Below are 27,505 nucleotides of genomic sequence, written 5' to 3'. Positions count from 1 at the left end.
GGCCCCAAAATGCCCTTCAGGTCCATTTTATTCGACCCCTCCTTTCCGTGTTTCCCACCCAAACCCACCCTCTTGTTCATACCATCTGGCTCCCCCAGTGGCCTCCTGCTTTGATGCTGCTGCCCCACCTCTGTCCTGTCTCCTGTCTCCATTCCATGAACACTTGGGCCCCTGGCTGTCCTCTCCATCCTAAGGCCTGCCTTATAGCCCATGGACCAGCCCTCCACGGGGCAGGCCTCCCACTCTATTAAAGGACATTGTAATATTTTTCTGGTGACCCAAACCCCCCTACTTTCAGGCCACATGGCTCTGGATTTCTCCATGAGGGTCATGTGGCTGAGGACCTGGCCAATGAAGAGCATTCCATTGTTCACTTTGCCACAGCCAATGGGTCAGAAATAGGTTCTTGAAGGCAGTGAGTTGAATGAGTGTCAATCCTGGCACTCTTCCCGGAGCTACTGAAAAAGAGGTGCTCCCTCCCCCAGGTAGGGACAGGAGGCCAGAGTTACCAGTAGCCATTTTTGTCAGTATACAGGGAGGGAGAGCCCATGTGACAAAGGAACCCCAACTGAGAAAGTTGGAACCACAAGATGGAGATAGATAATCTGAGGACATTAACGGAGCCTCTGGATCCAGCCATGCCTGAAGCTAGTTAGATCTGACTGCCACGTGAACTGATACATTGCTTTCTACGTAAGCGCATTTGAATTGTTTTTTTTTGTCACTTGCAATCTGGTCTCTCACTCCTTTGACCCACTTTACCTTCCCATGCTCACATCCTGGACACCTTGTCATCCCTTTAAATTGTTCTTCTGAAAGGACTTTCCCAGTGTCCCACCGTCTACCCACAGGCCCTCCCCCTCCTCTCTTCTCGGGGTGCTCACTCAGCCCCTTCAAGCTGAGCTGCACCTTGGGGTGGGGCCCACATCTCTGACCTGCACCCCAAGTTGAAGAATGGATGGCCGTAAGCAGCCCCATGTGAACACTCTGTATGTGGCCAGCACTAAGGCAAGCTGCACAGGTCTCCTCTCAGCCCTGTGACAGCCCCAGCGAGGGGAGTGTTTAAAAGCTCGTCGTGTGGGTTTGGAGCTGAGACTGGGAAGGCTGTATTTCCTGCCCTGACACCACACTCAGCTCCTGCACGGGACTGAGGAGCCCGGGACCCAGCATTTACCTACTGTGTCTTTTAGACCTCACTTCAAAGATTCCCAATTCCAGGTGAACCTTGGAGGCTCATGACACTGGGAGGCTCTGGAGGAGAGCTTCCTGGGGCAAGTGACCCTGGTGCAGTGAGGACGCAAGGGACCAGGTGTATTTGCTTATCTGCAAAATACGGGCTTAGCAATGGCCCCAGCCTGGTCTCCTCTCTGCACCCTTTGATAGGGATGGGGGTTGGGTGGGACCAGGTCCCTGGAGGCTGAGGCCAGCTTTCTGGATCTTGTCCACCATGTCTTTTGTTCTGGGCAAGACTGTTCTCCCCATTCCTCAGTTTCCTCGTGTCTAAATGGAACCAAGAAAGATTTCTTTTACTCACCTATCTGTTAACCAGGGGGTCCAAACACACTGCCTATGGCCGGGGTCTCCAGGATTTCCCTGCCTTCTTCCTCTCATGGGGCTGGGACCTGCCTCCCTTTGATATCCTCAGGAGGAGGGGGTGGTACTCAGGTCTGCCTTCTGGGTCCCTAGATGCAACTTCTCCCTGGGCCCAGGACAGCCTTGAAGACACTGGAAAGGCCCCTTTGCAGGCAGTGCAGGCCTTAGTGACCACAGGATGGGGTCTCCACTGACTGAACAACCTAGCTGAATCTGTCCCTCTGCCAGGGCAAGGCTTAGTACTGAGCACAGAACCTGATGGGGGTGAGGGGCTTGAGCACTCAGCACAAGGTCGGGGATGGCAGGGGGGTGCTGCTATCCCTCTGTCCCAGGCATCAGACTTTGGGTGATACAGCCAGAGGGCCCATTAGTTGTACTAGCAGCTCCATTAGTCCTGAGGCAACAAAGAGGCCCTGGGGTCTTTCGTATGGCCTAGTCCATGGTCACTCATTGAGCACACACTGGCTGAGGAGGCAGGGATCTGCTTCCTGTTCTTGAGGAGGATGCACAGGACACACAAACCGGCAACAACGGGGGATCGACAGTCCAGGCGGGAGCAGCAATGACACAGGCTCCCAGTGTGACAAAAGCTCCTGAGTCTGGGGAACGGTGAAAGCAGCAGGTACACTGACAGGCATGAGGCAGGAGTCAGCAGGGCTTCAGGGTCCCCGCTCAGTCAGAGTTCGGTGGGGAAGCAGAACCGGAGGGCTAGTGGCACTGACACACCCATACACTGGATCGGTTACAGGGAACTGGCTTGCACACTTGCGGGGCCGATGAAACAGTTTCCAGGAGGCTGGATCACCGTGACAGAGGCTGGAGCCGGAGGTGCCCAGGCAGGAGGGGAAGCTCACGAGCAGGCTGAATCCGCACAAGCTGGAACGCCAGGACAGACCAACTTGTGTTGGTTCCCGGTGCCTCTGACCTTGGCGATGACGGTACCCTGTGGAAGCTAAGACGCTTTGTCAGAGTTAACCATGCACACCCCTGAGTCAGCAAGACCGAAGGAGAATCCAGGGAAAGTCGTCATTGGTGCTGCCTCACACCAAGGAGGTAAATCAGCAGATCGGCAACCACAACGATGGCTTCCTTCCAAATCTGGCCAGAATCCACCTTGCGGCCCACCCTACAGGAAACACACAGAGAAGGGAATTGTGGGAAATGTAGTTCGGCCTAGCCCAGTTGGACACAATACAAAGCCAATCCAGTTCCCCATTACAAACTGGGCATGCATGGAAGGCGGATGAGGAGGGACGAGACCAGGGGTCTCTAACACAGATGTGCATGGGCACCAGGCCAGGCAGGGCGGTCTGGCCAAGTGGAAGACACAGACCCCACCTGAAGACAGGCAGTGACGACCAGTTCTGCTGACTGCTTCCCGTTTTCTCAGACCGTATTAGAAGCACCTCCTGACAATATGTCTGAAGATGCGGCTTGGGCCATCCAGGGGGCTTGGGAGGGTGCCTCAACCTGCCAATGGTCCCACATGGGGCTAAGTCATCAGAAGCACCTGCTGAGAATTTTTTATGTAGAAACTATGCACTTTTTGGGTGTGAAACCTCCCGCTTGTGAAATGTGGGTTTAACCAAAAGAAATACTCGAAACGCCCAACCATCAAGACGACTACTTAAAAAAAAAAAAAAAAAAAAAAAAGCGTGGGCGAGAATGTGCAGAAATTGGAGCCCTTGGACACGGTCAGTGGGATTGTGAGATGGGTGTAGCTGCTGAGGACAACAGTATGGAGGTCCCTCAAAAAAATTACATGTCCCATCGTCATATCATCCAGCAATTTTACTTCTGGGTATAGGCCTGAAAGAATTGAAAGTATCAGCTCAAAGAGATGTGTACAGCTACGTTCACAGCATTTTGTCCACCACAGCCAAGAGGCGGAATTCACACAAGCGCCCACCGCCTGGCAAATGGATAAGTAGAATGTGGCGTATCCATCCAACGGAGTGTTATCCCACCTTCGCGAGGGAGGAGATTCTGACACAGGCTACGGCGTGGATGAAGCTTGAGGACATTATGCAAAATATAGTAACCCAGTCAACAAGAAAGATAAGTTCTGTATGAGTCCACTTACATGAAATATGGCCAAAACCACAGAGACAGGAAATTGAGTGGTGGTTGCCAGGGACCAGACGGTGGACAGAAAAGGGAGTTGTTTACCGGTCACAAAAGTTTAGTTTTGCAAGATGCAAACGTTGCGGAGATCGGTTGCGCAACAACGTGAATACACGTAGTGCTACCGAAATGGTTAAGATGGCAAATTTTATGTTACGTGTATGTTACCACAATTGAGAACAAATAGATGCGAGATGGGCCAAACAAAATCACGTGTGAGCTCAGGGGGCCCACGATTCCCCGCCTTTTGAGATCACCCAACTTGATCTTCTGTGAGAGCCCCTTCTGGCTGCTTCACAAGACAAGAAGTAATGAATGGTGGTGCCCTGATGGAAACTAAGCCAAAGGAAGCTATAAAGTGGTGAAAGCCAGAGACCCGGCCTGCCCCCACCGAAAGTCTGCACCAGGGGTTACGCCCTGTCCATACAAGATTGGCATTAGGATTCCGGAGCCTCGTGCAATGCACCGTGCAGACACATGCTCCCAGAGGCCCTTTTTCTTCCCCACCTCCTCTTACCTCTCCCAGCGCCTGTCTTCTGGCTGCCTCCATTAGGGGCCAGGAGTGTGGCTTTGGGGCCCTGCCCCAGCCTGACCGCCCTTGAAAACTTTTCGTGTTGTTCAGCTTAATCATCCAACCCCTTTCACCGATGCCCCAAGCTCCTCCAAATAGTCCTTCCTCTAGCTTCTGCAGCCCACCAGGTGTTGCCTGGGAAGTCTGCAGCATGCCTCTCCTCCCTGGAGTCCTGGATGCAAAGGGAGATCCTCATCTTTCTCTACATGAGGGGCTCCAGCCCAGGGGTAGGTTCTGGTCTCCCAACAACCAGCATCTGTTGCTCTGGGCTCCTAGGAGTTCAACTGTGAGTACCCACTCTCCTGATTCACAGATGGGCAAATGAAGTCTCTGAGGAGCCAAAGGACTTTGTCAATTTTTTAAAAACATTTTTTAACGTTTATTTATTTTCAAGAGATAGAGAGACAGAGCGTGAGTGGGGAAGGGGCAGAGGGATGGAGACACAGAATCTGAAGCAGGCTCCAGGCTCCGAGCTGTCAGCACAGAGCCTGACGCGGGGCTTGAACTCACAAACTGCAAGATCATGACCTGAGCCGAAGTCGGACGCTCAACCGACGGAGCCACCCGGCGCCACTGTCAATTTTTTTTAAACATTTTTTTTTCATGTTTACTTATATTGAGAGAGAGAGAGAGCTAGAGAGAGAGCGCGATCACGTGCGCACAAGCGGGGGAGGGCCAGAGAGAGAGGAGAAAGAATCCCAGGCAGGCTCCATGCCGTCAGCACAGTGCCCAATGTGGGGCTTGAACCCACAAAACCATGAGACCATGACCTGAGCTGAGACCAAGATTCAGACACTTAACTAAGCTACACAGATGCCCCTGGACTTTGTCAATTTTTCACTGGGGACCCCCCTATACAGCCTAAGGCAAAGTTCCTTTCCCCAAGGAATGACCTCCCACCCTTCCCACCACTTGCTTCTCACTCTGGCTGCGAAGGGGGAGGGAGGGTATACAGGCCGAGTGAGGATCTAGGAGTCTGAGGCCACCCATTACTATCTCTGGTTCCCACCACCAATCCATCCTCCGGGTGTTTGCAGCAGCAAACAGGAGCTTGTCCAGACTCTCTAAGTTTGAACACCTCTCCCAGGTCAGGAGCCCCTTGGATATGTCCTCAACTTAACCTATGCCTAGCTATGTGTTCTTGACCAAGCCCTTCCCTTGCCCCAGTCTGTTCTACCTCTACATGAAGCACGTTGGGCTTTAGGAACACAGGCTTTGTACTAGGAGATGGATCTAGATGGATTGCAGATGGGGGCAGATACCTGTCTATTAGGACCTGGAGTACTAGGGACCCTCTGCCTCTTCTAAGGCTACAAGAGGAGGGAAGAATCCCCTAAGGCCCGGACCCAGGCCTGGTCACTGCACAGGTAAAGCAGAGGTAAGGGGAGCTGCCATCTGGGGGGCCCAGCCAAGGGCCAGACAGATTTTAGGGCTGTCCCACCTGCCCCAGGAAACAGCTGGGGCCCTGGCCTGACTTGGCCACATCAACTGGCAGGTGAAGGCTGCCCTCTTTGTCTCTCAGATTTATTCTTTAAAAGCAAAGGACAAGAAGAGGTGTTCCACTGCTCTAAGTAAGCAAGGTAAGTATTGGCAAAAGGTGGGATTCATATGTCCCTGAAATAAGTGAAAATCTGTGGAGAGCAATTTGGCAATACCTATGAAGGCTGTTGACCCAGCCAAGAAAAAAAAAAATTTGCAGAACGAAATGCCCAAGAAGATAACCATTTTTGTAAACCTGAAAATCACAAAATATGTTCTCAGGTACATGAATGTGCTTTTAACATCACATGTATTTGCAAATAAACCTGAGTGAAAAGGATACATGCCCCTGAGGACATTCTGTCATCTGACTTCAGATCTGGTCATGATCTCTGGTGGGTTCAAACCCTGCATTGGGCTCTGTGCTGACAGCTTAGAACCTGTAGCCTGCTTTGGATTCTGTGATTCCATGTCTCTCTCTCTCGCCCTACCCCGCTCCTTCTCTCTCCCTCAAAACTAAAAATTAAAAAAGAAAAAAGAAAAAAAGAAAAGTCCCCACCACAGTGATTTCCAACACTGACAAATAGTGGAGATGGTAATAAAAAACAAAGGGAATTTCATTTTTGTTGCTTATTAAATTTGAAGCAAATATGACAAAATAGTCGTAACAATCTCTGGTTAGTTACATGTATTTTTAAATTTTTTGGTAATACTAACAACCAAAAGCCCACGCAAATCAGCCCAAACAAAACGAGGTCACAGTGAAAACGCCCCCGCCTGCAGGGTGCAGGAAGCCGGAGCGCTAACCACCCAGGGCCAACTCCGCCCCCTCAGCCGGAAGGGAGGCCGCTCCAAAGAGGAATTTGGAGAGCGGGGGAAGGCAGGCCTCCGCTGTGGTCTGGGTTCCGAGTCGACGGACTAGCCCGTGCCCCGCCCCCGCGCAGCTCCCCGCCCCCCCTCCCAACTCGAAGGCGTGCCGCGCGCTCTCATTAGCAGGAACAGCGCCGGAGCTCCCCTCTGATTGGTGAGAATTGCGATCCTTGATTTGCATAGGGCTTGGAGCCAGCGCCCCCGCCTATCGCGGGCTGCGTCTGCGCGGTGGTCCAATCGCACTGGGCGGCCTGCCACCCGCGGAGCGCGATGGGTCCGCCCCGCCCTTCCTCCTCCTCTCGTCGGCCCACTTCCGTGCAAAGCCCAGCGCAGCGTTTTGTGCTCCTGGTCTCCCTGATGCCCCATAGAAGTAGCGGAGCGGCCCTGGCGCTCCTGGAGATTCTTCTGTGCCCCATCCTGTGGGAGGGCCTCTCCTGTCTCACCAGCGCCCCGCGCTTGTTCTCCATGGTCCGTGCACCCTCTTCTTCCCCGGAGGTTTGCTGGAGACCCCACTGACAGTGGCCCTCTGGATACTTTTCCAGTCCCTTGGATATAGGCGCACACCCACACCCACAATTGCCAGGTGTGGTTATCTGTCTAATGCCTGCCGTTTCTTGCCCAGGGTGGGGCATGTAGTAAGTGCTCACATTCACCTAACAAGTACTTAAACACCGACCATTAACACTGGGAGAAAATAACGGTGAAAAAGCGGCCCCTGCTTTCAGAGAACTAATGATCTGGGTGGGGAGAGGTTAATAGGTAACCATTCTAAATAATTATAAAGAAGGTTCAGTGCCAAGGAGGAGTCTGCAGAGTAAATCACAGGGGCTCTGACCAGGCTGGGGCGGATGGTCAGCCCTGCTCCGGTCCCCAAGTCCATGTCACCCTCGTACCCTGCTCTGCTCTGAGGCTGGGAATGTGGATAGGGCTTGGTGGGCTGTGACGGGGGGCTTCTCCTCAACCAGATCCTATGCTCCCTGTGGTCAGGACAGAGTTTTGGCCTCTACAGCATTCTCCCCCTAGTCCCCTGTGTTCGGCAAGCACCCAGGTTGGTTTTAAGCTAAAGGATTCACAGGGGTGCCTGGGTGGCTCAGTTGGTTTAAGCGTCCCAACTCTGGCCTAGGTCATGATCTCAGAACTGGTGGGTTTGAGCCCCGCATCAGGCTCTGCTGACAGCTCAGAGCCTGGAGCCTGCTAAGGATTCTGTATCTCCCTCTCTCTCTGCCCCTCCCCTGCTCATGCTCGGTCTCAAAAATAAATAAAAAACCATTAAAAATTTTTAAGCTAAAGGACTCACAAAACTTACAAGTATTAAGAATAAAGAGACTCAATAAAGAACATTCCCTAACCCCCACTGAACCTTCTTACTATTTCCAAGAAAGCAGTTTTATCCACAGAAAGCCCCAGTGCTCCATATTTGTGACAAAGTCCATTCCCTAGGACTGATCCTAGGAGAAAACAGTAAGATCCAGAACTTCCCCTAACAGCAGCATTTTCTGGAATGTAGACAGTTTATCAAATATAATTTATTCAGAAAAAAAGACAACGTCTTGAGAACTTAATTCCAAAAGCTGGCAGAAAACAGCCTTTTGTAAGCAGTACCAGGTCAGGGCTGAGAATTGCCAGCAGGGTCCACCAGTCAAACCAGCAGAGGGCCACAGCCATAAAGCCCCTTATGCACTGATGGTGGTGGCCCCTCGTCTTTCTAGGCTGCCCATTTGCCCCCCTGTGGGTTCATGGTGCAGGCAGGATAGCTACTCATTCATAAACCCACAACTGTCAACTACTACTGTGCTACCGCATCCCAAAGCAAATCCACAAACATACAACGCAAGCACCTGTCACCAGCAACAATATTTAATGCAGCAAATCGTGGCAGTAGTCTCTGAAAGTCGTTACTGGTTGTGCGGCCGCTTGGCCATGGGCTCCTCCTGCTTCAGCCATCGCTCCAAGAGTCCTGTGGCACCTCTCTTGGTGGGGAGTGGGCTCTTCTGCAGGAACTGGTTGGACCACTGGGGCACATCTGACTCTGTCTTTTGGGGTGTTTTGGGGTCTTCCTTTTTGGGTGACTTTGTGGCCAGCCATTGCATCATCTTCTGGCTACTACGACTTGCCTTGGGCTCCTAGGACAAAGAACGCTCAAACCACCCAGCTCTAGCTTTTAGGAAAACACCAACTCCAAGGGAAGAAACAGGGGTAGAGGCATTAGGTACTGACCCAGGCTTAGAAAATGTTATTAAGAGCCAGATGGGGATGACTGGTCAGGAGTGAGGGGAAGGAAGGAGCAATGGAGTATGCTCCAAGGGGTACAAACAGGCAGGGACCAGCTCTCAGAGCAAGCTTCACATATAAGGTGCGTGGGACTGGTCAGAAAAGAGGAGTTGATGAGCATTTCAAACAGGTGCAGAGAAAGAAGCTTTCTTAGGGAAGAGGATGTAGTTCAGTGAGAGCAGGCTGAGCATGGGGAAATGACACTGGAGAGGTATGGCTTTGAAGAGTCACCATGATTAAGGATTCAGCTAAGGCTGAACAGGCTGACTTGTTTCCCCGCTGGGCAGCCTCTTCTTGACCAGCCTGCTCCCTCCTGCACTCTCACACCTGCACCCCAACGCTGAACTGAAGGTTCTGAATTTGCCTAATGCCACCTCTCCAGAATGGGAGTTCTTCAGGAGTAAAGACCATGACAGAAATGGGGCAGAGTCTAGTACAAAATGAATGCGTATCATTACATTTTTAGAGACATCTAAGAAATAAAAGATCAGGGTTGCAGGAGTTTGCAAAGAACTGCGACAAAAGAAAAAGATGACACAGAGTATGGAAAACGTAGAAACCTGAATAAAAATGGGGGGTGGGGGGAGCTGTTTTGTAATCATTGTCCTTAACACTTCTCAGGCATTCTAAAATGTCTATTCTTGGAACACTCAGCCATGTCCTATTTTTTTTTTTTTTACGTTTTTTTTTTAAATTTATTTTTGAGACAGAGAGAGACAGAGCATGAACGGGGGAGGGTCAGAGAGAGAGAGGGAGACACAGAATCTGAAATGGGCTCCAGGCTCTGAGCTGTCAGCACAGAGCCCGATGCGGGGCTCAAACTCACGGACTGCGAGATCATGACCTGAGCCGAAGTCGGACGCCCAACCGACTAAGCCACCCAAGCGCCCAGCCATGTCCTACTTAAGTCCCTCTGTGCCACCTGGAAACAGTTGCTACTCCTAAATCTTCATCCCCAAATATTGGCAAAAGCCAGTTTTTTGCTCTGGAACTTCTGTTCCCACTGGAGGCCTTTGGTCTGCTCACCTTCCCTTGAAAATACAACTGGATCCTTGCCAATTCTAAAAAGTTAAAGTTCAGGGCAGGAATGTTCTCAAATCCTCCTAAAGGAGTACAAGGATTGGAACTCCTCCAACTTGTAGTTGGGAAAGCAGATACAGAAAAGAGAAAAAAAAACTACACAGGTGGGAGGCAAAGATACAATTATGGACAAGGATTCCTTTGTCTTTCTTATAATCACCCTCTAGATTAGCAATCTTCAAACTTGGCTTATCAGACTTACTTAAGAAGCTTCTTAAAGACACAGAAGCCCAAGCCCAGCCCTGAATACTGACTCAATAGGTCTAGATAGGATCCAGCATTTACATTTTGAAAGAGCTCTCCTGAGAAGTCTGAGTCACAGCCAGCTTGGAGAATCACTGCTCTGTTCAACCTTGCCATACCCAAGGAAATGTGAGCATTGGGTGGTTTAAATTAGAGCTAATTGTCGTGTGCCTGGGTGGCACAGTCGGTTAAGCATCTGACTTCGGCTTAGGTTTGTGAGTTCGAGCCCTGCTTCGGGTGAGCCCCACTTTTCTCTCTCTCTCTCTCTCTCTCTCAAAACAATAAATAAATAAAAATAAATAAATAAATAAGTTAAAAAAACATAAAGCTAATTGGGAAAGGCCGTATCCTAAAAGAAAAAGATATCTTGACAGAAGACAGAAAGCTCAGAAAGGACTGTCAGAATCACAGGCCCCTACCTTTTTGACCAGTAGGCTGATAGGAGTCACACATTCAGGAGTGTTGTTTCCGGAGTCGTTCACCACGGAAGAGACTGCATGGAAGGTGATATTCTCTGTGGGGTGGATTAACTTCAGAGCTTCCTGAGTTGAGACCTCACCAAAGTCAAGCCATTTAGAGACTTCCTCCTCTCCATCTAATATAGCAGGCATCCTAGCCAGTGAGGTAGAGACATTAGTTAGCAGGTAGAGTAGAGTGAGGGTAGGGACAGAAGGGAGACTTGAGTCAGTGCAAATCATCCTAAGGAGAAGCTCGTCCTTCCTCTGCACCTCACGTGCTGATTGTTGCCATGTGCTCCTTGACCACAACTTGACAGGGCACGAAATTCACCACGAGGAGAACGAGCTTACACAGTTTTATGGCAAAGACAGTGAATGGTGCTATGATTGGATCCAGAGCACTCCAGTGTACATGCTAACCAACTGGTAAACTTCCCACGATGCCTCAGCCAAGAATTAAAGGGAAATTAAAGGGAAAACTTACAATATTAATCTCTAAATTTACAGTAAGAAAGAGTTATTCCCAAAATTGTGAACTATGCCTATGCCTCAGAAGGCAAAATGGCTGCCTTAAGATGCCTCCTGGGACCCAGATGTTAGGAATAATTTTCTCAGCAGTGATACAGAAGTTAATTGCAGGAGGAGGCTATACGTTGGATCAAATTGTTCAATTCTGATTAAATACATACCTATTATAAATGCATGTCTTGAAGGAACAACACTTCAAAGGCAGAAAGACATGCCCCAGTATTTAAGACCGCAAAAGATCATAAATTTTAAATAATCTTCCTTTCATTTCATAATAGCTCATAAGCTACAACTTTTCCAACACTCATTTCCAGAAGCAAATTTTTCTAAGGTAAAGTGCCATATTTAATGTAATATCTACATAGACAACAATAGTACTGTTTTTAATATACAGATCCCTATTATTTCTTCATGTGTTCCTGACCAATTTTTAGGTGTTGCCCCTTAAAACCCCACTTTTCTCATAAGTTCTTGGGTATACACTGTACAGTTTTGCATAGTGTGACTTTTAGGAACACATGTCATATTATAGCGAAACTGACTGTAACTGTATTTTGCAAAACAACTTCTACTCTCTAAATTTGTGCATACAGGGGCGCCTGGGTGGCTCAGTCAGTTGGGCGTCCAACTTTGGCTCAGGTCACGATCTCACTGTCTGTGGGTTCGAGCCCCGTGTCGGGCTCTGTGCTGACTGCTCAGAGCCTGGAGCCTGCTTCAGATTCTGTGTCTCCCTCTCTCTCTGACCCTCCCCTGTTCATGCTCTGTCTCTCTCTGTCTCAAAAATAAATAAATGTTAAAAAAAAAAAAATTTGTGCATACAGAAACACTGAATCCAAAAGCTACCTATCTAAAAGCAGGAAACAAATCTTCCTCTGAATCCTTTTGGACCCAGGGATAAGATCTGTGACTTGCCTAGGGTGAATGTCATTCAAGCTTTTGCAGGAATCTACTGTGATGATGGTGTAGGAATACAGGAGGTCTCCTCCTTCTGGGGGCTCCCAGCAGTCAAAGATCCCCACCATTGTCAGCAGCCTCCAGTTGTCCCAGACTTTCCTCCAGTGCTCAGAACTCTCTGCAACATCAGTGCTACCTGACTGGAAGCAAAATATGTGGACAGATTAGATATTCAGCAGCCCCCTCCTACACACAGTTGGGTACTACTATAGACTTAACATGACAATGTTTAGAGGTACTTCAGCCCATGTGTTATTAACTGTTCTTGATCCACTGTTGCCAAAAGAAAGAGGTTTGGTGGTAAGTACCCACTGAAGCTATGGATTTATGGCTACTTAATGCTTTCAGAATACAAACCAACACCATCAGTAGGCATTCAGGTTTTCCAGGATCTAGCCTGTCATTCCCCTCCACCCTAACAATAAGAAAAAAAGCTAGGAGAGGCACCTGGGTGGCTCAGTCAGTGATCTCACGGTTTTGTGAGTTTGAGCCTCATGTTTGGGCTCTGTGCTGACAGATCAGAGCCTGGAGCCTGCTTTGGATTCTGTGTTTTCCTCTCTCTCTGCCCCTCCCCCACTCACACTCTGTCTCTCTTTCTTTCAAAAATAAATAAACATGAAAAAAAAAAAAAAAGCTAGGAGTACCTGGGTGGCTCAGTCAGTTAAGCATCCAACTTTGGCTGAGATCCTGATCTCAGGGCTTGTGAGTTCGAGCCCCACATCAGGCCCTATGCTGACAGCTCAGAGCCTGGAGCCTGCTTCGGATTCTGTGTCTCCCTCTCTCTCTGCCCCTCCCGTTTGTGTGCTTGCTTTCTCTCTCTCTCTCTCTCAAAAATTAACATTAGAAGAAAAAAATATATATAAAAAAAGAAAAAAGCTAGATAATCTACAAAAATCATAACTTCAAAAAAATTCATCAGAAAACTGAGGTCACTGGGCAACAAACTGGCCTGAACTTTACGGAAAGACAGGGGCCTCCAAGGGAAGACAAGACATAAGTACTGGCTTACTGATGGCAATAGGAGGAAGACAAGGCCTTCATTCAGACAAAATTATTACCAAATTGTTTAAAAGCACTGTGTGGGCTAGCCTGTGAGTCTACTGTGAGTCTAGAACCCGTGGGAGCTGCAGACATCAGGGGACTTTGCATCAGCTTGCAGACTCTTCTCCATGAACCTTCCTAGCTGCTCACAAGAAAGATGGAGGCAGAGCAGGAGACTAGAGAAAGCCTTCCTTGCTGGTATGCGCCTAGAGGAGGGGAGCTCTCCTGCATCAGGAAAGGCGTGAAGTCTCACCCAATCATTTCTCCTCTAAGGAGCAAAAGCCTTAAGGGGCCAGAGTATGGGTTATAAACCCTATTGACCATAAGATACAGGTAAAGACCCACTGAGTCTGGGGAAGGGTGAAAGAAAAATCCCTCTACTCTCCTGGGGAAAGAGCAGGATCCCTGAGAAAGCCTGAGCTTGACAGTTCTCAGATTTGAGGCTGTATGAAGACAATAAAGAATGCTCTCCCACCCTTTAGATCAGCAAGCACCACATGGACAGCAACAGCAGCCTAATTCTGGGGAAGCAGCAAGAGCACAGACAGAGCCTATCCACAGCACAGGCTCAAAGGGAAGTACTACAGCGGAAGGAAGCAGGGCTACTGAGAGAAACTCTCTGGAAAATCACCCTTACCATGAACACAAAATGGCACAGAGAAATTTAAAACCTGTAATGAACAAAGGTAATCGTATCAACAAAACCAGTTCAGCTCCTGATAAGATCAACTCAACCTCACACATTACCCTATTAGAAGGATAAGTGTATCCATTTCCAGGCAAAAATTTATCTCAGCCTGTATGTCTGGCAATCAATCAAAAATTACAAGATCGGGGGTGCCTGGGTGGCTCAGTCAGTTGAGCATCTGACTTCGGCTCAGGTCATGATCTCACCTTTGTGAGTTCGAGCCCCACGTCAGGCTCTGTGCTGACAGTGCACAGCCTGGAGCCTGCTTCAGAATCTGTCTCCCTCTCTCTCTGCCCTTCCCCTGCTCACACTCTGTCTGCCTCTCAAAAATAAACAAACATTAAAAAAAATTTTTTTTTAGGGGCGCCTGGGTGGCGCAGTCGATTAAGCATCCGACTTCGGCTCAGGTCACGATCTCGCGGTCCGTGAGTTCGAGCCCCGCGTCAGGCTCTGGGCTGATGGCTCAGAGCCTGGAGCCTGTTTCCGATTCTGTGTCTCCCTCTCTCTCTCTGGCCCTCCCCCGTTCATGCTCTGTCTCTCTCTGTCCCAAAAATAAATAAACGTTGAAAAAAAAAATTTTTTTTTTAAATTAAAAAAAAAAAAATTTTTTTTTAAATTACAAGATGGGGTGCCTGGGTGGCTCAGTCAGTTGAGTATCCAACTCTTGATTTGGAATCAGATCACGATCCCTGGGGTTGTGAGATCGAGCCCTACACTGGGGTCCATGCTAAGTGTAGAACCTGCTTAAGATTTTCTCTCTCTCCCTCTGCCCCTCTCCCCTGCTTGAATTCTCTCTCAAATTAAAAAAAAAAAAAAAAAAAAGCCAGAAAACAAAATGAACTGTCAAGGGATATAGAAATCAACAGAACCAGACTCAAGACACCACTTTCCCCAAATGCTCAACTATCAGAGGGAATTTAAAATAAGTTTAATTAGAGGCCCCTGGGTGGGCCCAGACAGTAGGCACCTGACTTCAGCTCAGGTCATGATTTCATGGTTTTTGAGTTTGAGCCCTGTGTCAGGCTCTGTACTGACCGCTCAGAGCCTGGAGCCTGCTTGCTTCAGATTTTGTGTCTCCCTCATCTGCCTCTTCCCCGTTCACGCTTTGTCTGTCTGTCTGTCTGTCTGTGTCTCTCTCTCAAAAATAAACATTAAAACATGTTTAGTTAATATGTTAAAGGTTCTTGGGGCACCTGGGTGGCTTAGGCATCTGACTCTTAATCTCAGCTCAGGTCATGATCTTGGCATCATGAGTTCACATTCCGTGTTGGGTGTGAAGTCTACTTAAAAAAAATGTTAAAGGCTCTTGTAGAAAAGGTGAACAGCATACATTCAACAGTTAAGAAATGTTGGCAAAATAAGAAAATATCAGTGAACTTAAAAATTTGACAGTAAAAACTACCCAAACTAAAACAGAGATAAAATAAAATACACAGAACACTGAAGAACTATGGGACAATATCAAATGGTCTAACGTGCAATTAGAATCACAGAATGTGAAGAGAAATGAGTAAGAAGAAATATCTGAATATACAATGGCTGAAAATTTACCAAAAATTATGAGAGACATCAAACCACAGATAGGAGGAAGCTCAGTGAACATGCCAAACATACAAATGCACAAAACTACACATATCATATTAAAACTGCTAAAAACCAATGGGAAATGTTGAAGGCATTAGGGAAAGAGGGGTGATAGAAACACATTACAAATGGAAGAAAAAAGACAAAAATTAGAGTAGACTTCTCAAAAAAACCCTAGAAGAGCCAGAGCCTATGGAGTACTTTTTTTAAGTGCTGGAAAAAAACCGAAAGACTGCCAACCCAGAATTCTATACACAGTGAAAACACCGTTCAAAAATGGAAATAGTGGGGGTACCTGGGTAGCTCAGTCGGTTAAGCATTTGACTCTTGATTTTGGCTCAGGTCATGATCTTACGGTTGGTGGGTTCAAGTTCCGGGTCGGGCTCTGTGCTCATAGCTTAGAGCCTGGAGCCTGCTTCAGATTCTGTGTGTGTGTCTCTCTCTCTCTGCGCATCCCCCACTTGTGCTCTGTCTCTCTCTCTTTCTCTCAAAAAAAATGTAAAAAAAATGTGTATTACAGAATAGCTACCAAAAGCATTTTTATTCTATTTTTGTTTTTAACTAAACGAAGCTTCTTTTTATATTTTATCTTATTTATTTATTTTTAAATTTTATTATTTTATTTTTGAGAGCACATGTGTGTAAGCAAGCAGGGGAGGGGCAGGGAGAGAGGGGAAGAAAGAATCTTTTTTTTAATGTTTATTTATTTTGAGAGTGAGAGAGAGCTCAAGTGGGGGAGGAGCAGAGGGAGGGGGAGAGAGAGAGAATCCCAGGCAGACTCTGCATTGTCAGTGAGGAACCCAATGTGGGGCTCGAACCCATGAACCATGAGGTCACGACCTGAGCTGAAGTTGGATGTTTAACCGACTGGACACCCACCCAGGTGACCCACAAAAACTTTACTTATTTATTTAAAATTTTTTTGAGAGAGAGCAGGGGACGGGGTAGAGGGAGAAAGAGAGAATATCAAGTAGGGTCTGCATTGTTAGCACAGAGCTTGTCACAGGGCTTGATTCCACGACCCTGGGATCATGACCTGAGCTGAATTTTAAGAGTTGTATGCTTGACCAACTGAGCCACCCGGATGCCCTCAAAAAACAATTTTTTTAAATTTTTTTAAATGTTTATTTAAATTTGAGAGAGAGAGCGAGCGTGTGCACAAGCAGGGGAAGGGCAGAGAGAGAGGGAGACAGAATCCAAAGCAGGCTTCAGGGCTCAAACCCACAAACTGTGAGATCACGACCTGAGCCGAAGTTGGATACCTAACCGACTTAACATTTTTAAAAGAAGTAAAAGTAAGCAGCCAACAGTGGAGACGAAATGGAATCATAAAAAGTACTGAATCCAAAAGCAGCCGGGAAAAACATGAGAAAAGGAAAAACGAGCTAATGAAAACAACTAGCAAACTAGCAGAATGCTGAATTTTTAACCCCACCAGATTGCTAATTACATCAAGGGCAAATCTTCTAAACGTTACAAAGTTCCCTCCTCTGGGAAGCCTTCTGAGATGCCCCAGGCTCAGTTACGTGCTGTCTTCTGTACTGCCATAACTCACAAGCATGCCTTCAGTGAGCATTCACCCCTGACCTGCAACTGTTGACTTGTGTGTGTCTTGGTAATCGAGTATCGAGGGCAGAAATCCTGTCTCACTGAACTTCCAGGAGACTAGTAGCAGGACCATATACAATCGTATGTGGTTAATGAAAGTCCAGTGAACAGATACATTTTTATAGGTAAGAAAAACTGTATAGGACTGAAGGAAGTCCCATCCTAATCCACACAAATGCCTCGTAGTCTCTCAAGAAGAGTGTCCAAGGAAATTGCAATTTTAAGATAGGAAATTCCTAAAGATGGAAAAGCTAAGCACTAGGAATCTTTTGGAGTGGATTCCTCTAGAGAGCCCCAGAATTCTGACTTACTAGTAATTCAATTTAATTTAATTAATTAATTTATTTATTTTTAAAGGTTTTATTTTTAAGGAATCTCTATACCCAATGTGGGGCTTGAACTCGCAACCCTGAGATTGAGTCACGTGCTCCACTGACTGAGCCAGCCAGGCGCCCCCCATAATTTGCAATTTTAACAAAGCAAACTGCAGTGAGAACGCAAAGGCTTTAGCAGTATTAGAGCAGTAAATCTGATTAAAATGAGAACATGATGTTGGCACATCTGATTTGTTTTCAATCTCCTCATAATGTTATGTGAACAGGCTAAATTTACCATTTGTCTTAAAATGAAAGTTCTAGGGGCGCCTGGTGGCTCAGTCAGTTGGGCGTCCGACTTCGGCTCAGGTCATGATCTCACAGTTCGTGAGTTTGAGCCCCGCGTCAGGTTCTGTGCTGACGGCTCAGAGCCTGGAGCCTGTTTCAGATTCTGTGTCTCCCTTTCTCTCTGCCCCTCCCCTGCTCATGCTCTGTCTCTCTCTGTCTCAAAAATAAATAAACATTAAAAAAAATAAATAAAAAAAAATAAAATAAAATGAAAGTTCTAGGGGCGCCTGGGTGGCTCAGTTGGTTAAACGTCCCACTTCGGTCAGGTCATGATCTCACAGTTTGTGAGTTCGAGCCCCACATTGGGCTCTGTGCCGTTGGTTCGGAGCCTGGAGCCTGCTTCGGATTCTGTGTCTCCTTCTCTCTCCACCCTTCCCCTGCTCATGCTCCGTCTCTCTCTGCCTCTCAAAAAATGAATAAACATTAAAAAAAAAAATTAAAAAAAAAAAAAATGAAAGTTCTACGAGGAAAATGTGAAGTATAGAGTTACCATGTGACCTGGCCAATTCACCCCTAGGTATAAACTTGAGAAATTAAAACATACCCATGTAACAACTTGTACACGAATGTCCATAGCAGCCTTATTCATAACCATCAAAAGTAGAAACAACCCAAGTGTCCATCAACTGGTGAATGAATAAACAAAATGTGGCCTTTCCATACAATGGACTATTACTCAGCCATAAACAAGCAATTAAATAGTGACACATTCTATCACATGGATCAACCCTGAAAACCTTATACTGAGTAAAACAAGCCAGATACAAAAGACCACATATTATACGACTCCAAATATATTAAATGTCCAATTAGGCAAATCTATAGCGACTGAAAGATTCGTGGTTGCCAGGACTGGGAAGAATAGGGAATGGACAGTGACAGGTAACAGATATGGGATTTCTTTTGGGGGCAATGAAAATGTAATATTAGACAGCAGTGATGGTTGCACAACTTTGACTATACTACAAAAACCGCTGACTTGCATCCTTTAAAAAGGTGAATTTTATGGTGAATTATAGCTCAATAAAGCAGTTATGTCAAAAAAAATAACCCACAACTCTATGAGGAAAGATACAAAATGTCCTTTTTTGCATCGGTTTCTCTGTCCCTTTCCAAACTGTGAATGCTGTTGACAATACCTCTTCTGTTTTGGCTTGGGGAAAATAGATGAAGTACGGCTGCTTTTGGCTTGTTCCCTGACGTCTCCGCCACTCGTAGAATCCATCTGCTAAGACGACACAGCGTCTTCCCTTTCCAAGAGGGACCTGAGGAAAAACGTGAGCAAGATACAGTCTTGGTGACAGAATGTTTCATGTACTTGAGCGAAAAATCTCACATCCACCAATGTGTGACCTTAATTATTTAATGTCTGTGTGCCTCACTTTCCTTATGCATAACTTCCTTATGCAGATGTTGAAAAGATTAAATAATGTACTCCAGCCCCAGCTGTCATTTGATTATAAGTGCATGAAAACCTCCAAGTGAAAACTGTCTAGTTGTCATTCTCTCTCTCTCTCTCTCTCTCTCTCAACCTAGTCAACCTACAAAATATGAGAAGTAATAGTTTTGTTTTAAACCACTATGTGTTGGCATGATTTATCATGCAGTAATATGCATAACCACCCTCAACATTATTCGCGACTGGGAACACACTTTCCAGGAGATCCTTATTTTATTTCTCAGGTGTATAAGATACTAACAACTCTGTCGGAAAACAGAACAGAATATGTGCCTTTTCTCTAGACCAGCTACCTACCTTGAAGGACCGTTTCTCCATTATGGTATCACTACGACAGTTGGTAGTGTTGAACTGAAGTTTGGAAGGATCATCCTCTTTGAACCAAGATGGGACCAAGCCCCATCGCATGGGAGCAATGATACGCTCAGATGGGTCTGCACCCTGCCACGGGAAAAGGTTAAGATCCAGTGAGTAGAGCATAATGAAATTTACAAAACCAAATTTGGCACATGCATTATGTTACTATTAATATCAAAATACAAAAAGTACAGAGAAGAACACTAAAAGGGAAAGATCTATTTGAAAAACAATTTTAATGATTTATCTATCATGATGTGAGTAACTTGAACTCTTCAGCAATTCACGTTCTTTAGCATTTATTAGAATGTAAGACATACTGCTTGGGTAGGGTGGGGGATACAAAGAAGTTTAGTCCCTGTAGACTTTGAATTAGTGCCTGCTATGAGAGAGAGAGAGTGCTAGGCCTAGCAGTTTATGTGGTTCCAGCTCTTAAAAAGCACATACTACAGAGGAGCTGGGGTGGCTTGGTTGGCTGAGTGTCCAACTCTTGATTTTGGCTCAGATCATGATCCCAGGATTGTGGGATTGAGCCCCACGTTGGGTTTGGCACTGAGCATGGAGCCACTTAAAGCCCCCCCCCCCCTCCTTCTCTACACCACTCACACTCTCTCTCTAAAATAAAAATAAATAAGTCAGCACATGTTACAGACAACGATAATACAATGAGGGACATGCTAGGATGAGGGATGCTCAGGGTGCTGTGGGGGCACATAGAAGAGTGCTTAACTTCAAAGGACTTGCACGATGACATATGAGGCCACAAAGACATAAAAACATTAATAATATAATATACAACAAAACATTAATAATATAAGATACGATAGGCTAAGGGCCATAGAAGTGGTACATACAAGGGGCGCCTGGGTGGCTCAGTCGGTTGAGCGTCCGACTTCGGCTCAGGTCATGATCTCACAGCTCGTGGGTTCGAGCCCTGTGTCAGGCTCTGTGCTGACACCTCAGAGCCTGGAGCCTGCTTCCGATTCTGTCTCCCTCTCTCTCTGCCCCTAACCCACTCTCATTCTGTCTCTGTGTCTCTCAAAAATAAATAAACATTTTTTTTTTTTTTTAACTTTTTTTTTTTTTTTTTTTTTATTTTTGGGACAGAGAGAGACAGAGCATGAACGGGGGAGGGGCAGAGAGAGAGGGAGACACAGAATCGGAAACAGGCTCCAGGCTCCGAGCCATCAGCCCAGAGCCTGACGCGGGGCTCGAACTCACGGACCGCGAGAATAAACATTTTTTAAAAATTAAAAAAGAAGTGGTACATACAAGGAGTCACAAAGGAGTTCAGCAGAGAGTGATCCGTGAGAGATGGAATGGAAAAGTATCAGCTCCTTAGAAGAGGCAGAAAGGACACGGGTGAGGTAGTTCTTAAACTGGATCCCACAAGAGGTACAAAATGCAGACAAAGAAGAGAATGGGAGGGAAGACCAGATATGAAATCAAACGAACATGGGTGCCTGGCTGGCTCAGTTGGAGGAGTGTGCAACTCTTGATCTTGGGGTCATGAATTCCAGCCCTACACTGGTTGTAGAGATTACTAAAAAAAGTAACTAAACTTAAAAAAAAATTAAATGAACAAAGAGGCAATGTCAAGAATGTGTAGGAAGTGGTTTTGTGCAGAAAAGTTATAGCAAGTCCAAGGATGCTATTTTCAGGAAGGCCTGCTTACAAGGTTGGCCCTTAGCATCTGGGACCTTGGATTTTGAGTGTTCCCCTTTTCCTAACAGATACAGGATGGTTCACTGTACCTAGTCTGTACAAAAATGAGGTTTATGCTGAACATCTGCTTTCCTTTTGAGACTCTGGAATTTAGGTACTTGCTAGGCAGAGTACCTAATAAAAACCCTGGGCTTTTAGTTTCTAATGGATTGCCCCAGGCAGAAACACCACACATTACTGTATTTTTCATTGCTGGAGAAGGATATTTCCTGCCATATCTCCTCACAGGAAGGAGAGAACCTAAGGAAGCCTATGCATGGATTTTTTTTCCAGACTCCTACTTATGTCTCTTTCCCTTGCTAATGCTATTGCATATCTTTTCACTGTAATAAACCTGAGCCTTATACGCTAAGTCCTTCTAACCGAATCTCCAAATGTGGGGGTAATCTTAGGGGCCTCTGACACATAGTCGTTACACTTTATTGGGGTAATTGGCCCCTTGAGACTTTGATGAAATCTACAGATTAAAATGCACGCGCGCGCGCACACACACACACACACACACACACACACACACACTATTCTATGTGGTGTGGTACAGTACAGGTTGGAAGAGACCATGAGCAGAGAGTGAATTCTATCACTCAGCCATAAACAAGCAATGAAGTAGTGACACATTCTATCAAATGGATCAACCTTGAAAACATTACACTGAGTAAAATAAGCCAGATATCTCTGACAACTCAGAGTCTGGAGCCTGCTTCAGATCTTGTGTCTCCCTCTCTCTCTGCTCCTCCTGCTCATGCTCTCTCTCTCTCTCAAAAATAAATAAACATTTAAATAAGTAAGTAAATAAAATACTAGCCAGCACTCTAGCACTATGCTTGGGAGCAATTTTTTTTTAATTTCTTTATTTTGAGAGAGAGAGAGAAAAAGTCCAAGTGGGTGGAGAGAGAGGGAGAGAAAGAGAGAATCCCAAGCAGGCTCTGCACTGTCAGCTCAGAGCCCCATGGGGGACTCAAACTCAGAAACCATGAGATCATGAGATCATAACCTGAGCCAAAGTCAGACACTTAAACATCTGAGCCACCCAGGTGCCCAGCTTGGGGGCAATTTCAAACAGTGAAATCACCAACAAAATGCAGAGAAATGCAAGAAATAGCACTAAATCAACTCCAAGAAGAGTACTTGTTTACAATGTAAGAGCTGAAACAAGAAGGTAAAGTTTTGCCTTACTCAACCTCAGCTGGGAATGTGTACTTTGGGTAATTCAAAATTTCTTCCTGTCTATATGTCTGTGAAAGACTTCAAAAGCGACATGAGTATTATTTTGGGGAATATACACAATTTTAGCAAGCAGACACATTTGCAAACATGAAATCTACAAATAATGAGTTTCAACTGTGCATGTGTGTATACATATGCACACGTGTGTATATTTTCCTGCTTAAAGACAGAGGCAGTCTGGGTATCTTGTATGCCAAGAGGCAGGAAAAACAAAAGCAACTGATGAGCGTGCAACGTAACTAAGGAAAAGACTACCCTAGAAGAAATGGTAGTATAACTGAACTAACAGTTGACTTCGCTCCTTGGTGAGTTCCACATAGAGACTATACCAGGTGGAGTCACACAAAGGAAACTATTTGCAGCAAATAAGACGGGAGGAGGGAGTAAGATGGGGGAAGTGGAGATGGGGGTGGTGGTGACTGGGTTTATTTTAGGGTTAGGATGAACATTCAGAAAGGGGAGCTTTGTCACTGCATGTGAAAGTGGACATAAGGCTGCACAGGTGTACTTAGAGAACATGACTATACATGCAACCTATATTACATTAATGAAGCCTGTGCTCCTTATAAGGAAGCAGAGGTAACTGTAGGACAAGGGGAAAGGGGTTAAGGGCAGGCTCAGGGACAGCAGTGTGTGAACTGCATGGGGCTTGGGCTCATTATTTCAGGTAAGGAATGCTGGACCTTGTTTACTTTTGAAACAGCACTGGGAGTTTTACCACTGGTATGGTTAGGCTACTTCCTGGACTGGTAGAGAGTGTTAGTTTTTGCATTCCCTTTTTTCCCTTAAAATCCTTAACTACAGGAGGTTTTTGTATTTCTTTGTAATTCTGACACCTCCTTTTGAAATTCTGCAAGAAGTGTGCTTAGGCAAGTGGAGCCAGTAGGGCGTAGATCACAGAAAATAGGTAGGGGCCTAAAATGACTTCTCTTGTGTCACCAAAGCTATGTCTCATCTTTCTTTTTCTGGGGGCCCCTCATTCCTTCTGTTTACAGTAGGGTAGATAATGAAAATCCAAGTGTTAATCTCATCTGAGATAGGAAGAGAAAGAATGAAAACAGAGCTTTTGTAAGTCCTCTTTTCCAGAATCAAACGTGCCTTCCAAGCCCCCTACCCAAAGCATAAATGAGAGAACATTATACAATGGTCAACTAAATGGATTCTCATCAGGAATCTGCAAGACAACAATACTCTAAATTTGAGATTCGCAACATGTGGCAAGTGTGACAATCCTTCCCCACCCCCAAGATCTAGGGGGTAGAAATCTGGCGGGTAGAGGCCAGCAAGGCTGCTAAACATTCTGCAGTGCACAGAACAGCTTCCCACCACAAAGAATCTGGTGGTTAGAGGCCAGTAATGCTGATAAACATGCTGCAATGCACAGGACAGCTTTTCACAGCAAAGACTTTTCCCACCCAAAATGTTGATACTGCTTAGGTTGAGAAATCCTACTTTTACAAATCCCACCGATCACCTTTAATGCTAGTGTGTTCACTGGACGATTGAAAACTGAACCTAGGGGCGCCTGGGTGGCTCAGTCGGTTGAGCGCCGACTTCGGCTCAGGTCACGATCTCGCGGTCCGTGGGTTCGAGCCCCGCATCGGGCCCCTGTGCTGACAGCTCAGAGCCCGGAGCCTGTTTCAAATTCTGTGTCTCCCTCTCTCTGACCCTCCCCCATTCATGCTCTGTCTCTCTCTGTCTCAAAAATAAATAAACGTTAAAAAAAATTAAAAAAAAAAAAAAAAAAGAAAACTGAACCTAAACATGAGGCTGCCCCCTACTGGGAACAAGAAATAAAAGGTGGCTGAGAAGCCAAAATACTGAAAATATTGCTCAATATTAGTCATCTTTTTCCTCTACCCTTTTGGACTTGTGACCAGAACAGCTGGTAGAGCTGGGGTAGATAAATGAAAGAGGAAGTAATCTGCAAATCAGTGGTTTCAAATGCAAATATTGCAATCTGTACACATGTTGGCCGTTGATGATAAGGTTTAATGAACAGCTGAAATGATTCTAATTTTGTTTTGCAATTTACAGGTTTGAGACAAATGGAACCTCAAATTTTATCAAAATTAGGAAACCCCAGCAATCTTAACAAAATTTATTAGAGATGTGGAATCAAAACACTACATCAGCAAATTCATACCACTGACGGAAAGAGAGGGCTACTTTTGCTAGAGGCTCCACCTTCCCCATTCCTAGTTCCGGGAAGCATCCACTGGAGTGGGGAAAGTGGTCTGGACCTCAGTCCCAGCTCTGTCCCTCATTTGCTGGGTAACCTAGGACAAGTCACAATATGTCTACACTTCTTTACATCCGCTAAAACAAATATTTTCTTCCAGCTGACATTCATTCTATAATTTTAAAGAGGTGATATAAAGAGAACCAAGGCTAAAAAAGAATAAGGACCACACATTTAATCCGTCTCTCTTTTCACTTCCAATTTGGTCTTCCTCTGAGACATGTTTAATTCTTTCCTTTCCAAGTTAAGATCCCCCATGATATTTATTTTGATTTCCCTCTCATAAAAAAAAATTTTTTTTTTTAGTTTCAACAGGGAGGTATGCACCCAGTAAAAATGGCTCAAGAATAAGCCATTTACTATTTCATTCAACAAAAAAGATCAATGTTATTTAGTATGCTTATTTCTTCTAAATATTATATTTTTGAGAGAGAGAGAAAGAGTGCAACAGAGTGCGAGCAGGGGTGGAGCAGAAAGAGAAGGAGACACAGAATCTGAAGCAGATTCCAGGCTCTAAGCTGTCAGCACAGAGCCCGATGCAGGGCTCGAACTCAAGAACTGCGAGATCATGACCTGAGCCAAAGTCGGATGCCTTAACCGACTGAGCCACCCGGGTGCCCATTTATTTCAAGTAATATAGAAACGAATCTTGACTACAATATTATCACAAGAGTTCTGAAGAGTAAGTAGCAAGGGTATAATTGACTTTATAAATTGATTTAAGCATTATGGATCCAATAGAATAAATACCCATGATGGAAAACAATCATAATTTTTCATAACCTCTCAAGGGCATTTAAAATGCTTAAGACATGGAGAGACCAACCATTCATTTCTAGAATTAGGCATTTTATTTACTACATGCTAGCACTGGCACACAGTTGCACGCACACATGTGAACACACACATTCAGGAGTTAAACCAAAGAACCAAAACATGATTATGCATTATTGGTCACTCCAACACTACATGGGTAAATACTGTAGAAACAATAAGGTGGAATTAAACTTCAGATAACCAAACCAAATGCATCTGTTCCTAGTTTCAATAAAAGACAAAACATAAACCGACTGAAAACACAAGCAGAAAAAAATAGAAACTTCAACATTCAAGAAGCACCACAAGTGTTTCACATTAGCTAGCCTTAATCCTGCCCTAGGCCTAGAGATTCTGGTTCAACTGGGCTGGTAAGGGGCATGGAAATCTTTTTTTTCCCCCAAAGGTACTCAAATGACCTTGATGATCAGTGAGGTTTGAAAGATGTGATCTTAAAAAACCTTCGAGGGGCGCCTGGGTGGCTCAGTCATTAAGCGCGGGGCTCTGGCTCAGGTCACGATCTCAAGGTTAGTGAGTTCCAGCCCCATATTGCGCTCTGCGCTGACGTTCGGAGCCTGCTTGGGATTCTGTCTCTCTCTCTCTCTCTCTCTCAAAATAAATAAAAACGTTAAAAAAAAAGTACTCAAATGGGGGGGCGTGTTCAAATAAATTTGGCATGTATTATGACTAGCCTTCAAGTGAGCCTGAAGAATAAATACGGCATCCTCTTCTAAGGTAAGAAGAAAGCGATAAAACTTCTTGCAGTGAGGTCCAGAGTGGTTCTCAACTGGGGATCAGACTATATGAGCAACGGCTGGTTTTCAAGTTCAATGTCAGGGGCTGAGCAGACGCCAAACCCTACTGAAGCGGATGGGCCGGAAGCTGGTGTGGCGCAGAGACCCGCGGTTACCTTCTCAAAGTGCAGACGTGACAAGAGCACGGGGCTGTTCGACTGAGGGCTCGTGTTGTAAGAGGGGCAGTACTTGTCGGGGTCCTTCCACTCGGGGAGCCGCTCCCGGCCCTGCCGGTCCCGATAGGCACACGCTCTCGCGAGCACATCTCTGGGCAGGTGACAGGAGGTTCGGCCGCACATCCTCCGGCGGGGCCCCGCACACCCTGAAGACGAGAGCACACCGGGAGCGGGTCGCACTCGCGTATTCACGGCCCTCTCTCCACGCCGCGCGGGCACCCGTACGCGGGGAGGCGGCCAGCTCCGAGGTGCTATTCTTGCAGCTCAGCGGTGCGGCCAAGAAACACACGAGGCGGGGGGGGGGGGGGGGGGGGACGGGTACGGTCACAGCTGGAGCCACTTCCTCTGCGTGACCCTCCCCGGCCCCGCTCTTCTCCCCTCAGGGCACCGACTGGGGCCTCCCGCCCGCTAAAGCTCCAGGACCGCAGCCGGCGCCGCCAGGGGGCGGGCCCTCCCGGAGGAGAGGTCCGGGGCCCCCGCGTCCCCGCCCGCCCCACCTCGCGGCTCCGCGCCCGGGCCGCGGACCGCCTCGGCCGGCCGCCCCGCCTCGCCTCACCTCGTCTCACTTCGCCTCACGTCCACCTCCGCCCGCCTAGCCTCACCTCACGTTCACCTCCTCTAGGCCGCCGGCGACGCTCTTCCCCCGCGGGCGCTCCGGCTCGGCGGGCCAGCGCTCACGGCGCCAGGCCCCACCCCCAGCCAGGTCAGCCCCGCCCCCAGCGACGGCGCCTAGCCCCGCCCCCGCGCGCCTGGAGGTTCCCGTGGCGTCCAGCTATCTGAAAGTAGCCGGGGCGGGGGAAGACTACGACTGGCTTTGGGGACTCCCCGGTTCTCGAAGCTCAGCTCTCCTCCGTAAAGGCCCACTGCCTCCCTGCCTTTGGGGACTCCCCGCTTCTTGAAGCTCAGCTCTCCTCCGTGAAGGCCCACTCCCTGCCGTAGGAATGGGGTGGAGCCC

General features: G+C 46.8%; 1 protein-coding gene across 3 annotated transcripts; it reads right to left on the bottom strand.

The window, feature by feature from the left end:
• Window positions 1–1,654: 1,654 nt before the first annotated feature.
• On the bottom strand, window positions 1,655–27,256 carry HMCES (5-hydroxymethylcytosine binding, ES cell specific). Of its 3 annotated transcripts, none has more exons than XM_060631907.3 (7): window positions 27,107–27,234; window positions 26,491–26,696; window positions 19,511–19,654; window positions 18,894–19,019; window positions 12,130–12,311; window positions 10,651–10,843; window positions 1,655–2,719 (listed from the first exon to the last, which is right to left on the bottom strand). In XM_060631907.3, the coding sequence occupies exons 2-7, from the start codon at window positions 26,671–26,673 to the stop codon at window positions 2,546–2,548; spliced, it is 1,002 nt and encodes a 333-aa protein (XP_060487890.2). In that variant the 5' UTR covers window positions 26,674–26,696; window positions 27,107–27,234; the 3' UTR covers window positions 1,655–2,545. The 3 variants fall into 3 exon arrangements, with proteins under 3 accessions (XP_060487890.2, XP_060487889.2, XP_060487888.2); XM_060631906.3 differs by lacking the exon at window positions 1,655–2,719 and adding an exon at window positions 8,144–8,760 and having other exon boundaries at window positions 27,153–27,256; XM_060631905.3 differs by lacking the exon at window positions 1,655–2,719 and adding an exon at window positions 8,144–8,760 and having other exon boundaries at window positions 27,107–27,233.
• Between the last annotated feature and the right edge of the window lie 249 nt (window positions 27,257–27,505).

Source organism: Panthera onca, chromosome A2 (genome assembly GCF_046562875.1).
Source record: "Panthera onca isolate mPanOnc1 chromosome A2, mPanOnc1 haplotype 2, whole genome shotgun sequence".
Lineage (NCBI taxonomy): Eukaryota > Metazoa > Chordata > Mammalia > Carnivora > Felidae > Panthera > Panthera onca.
This window is presented reverse-complemented; position numbering and strand designations above follow the sequence as displayed.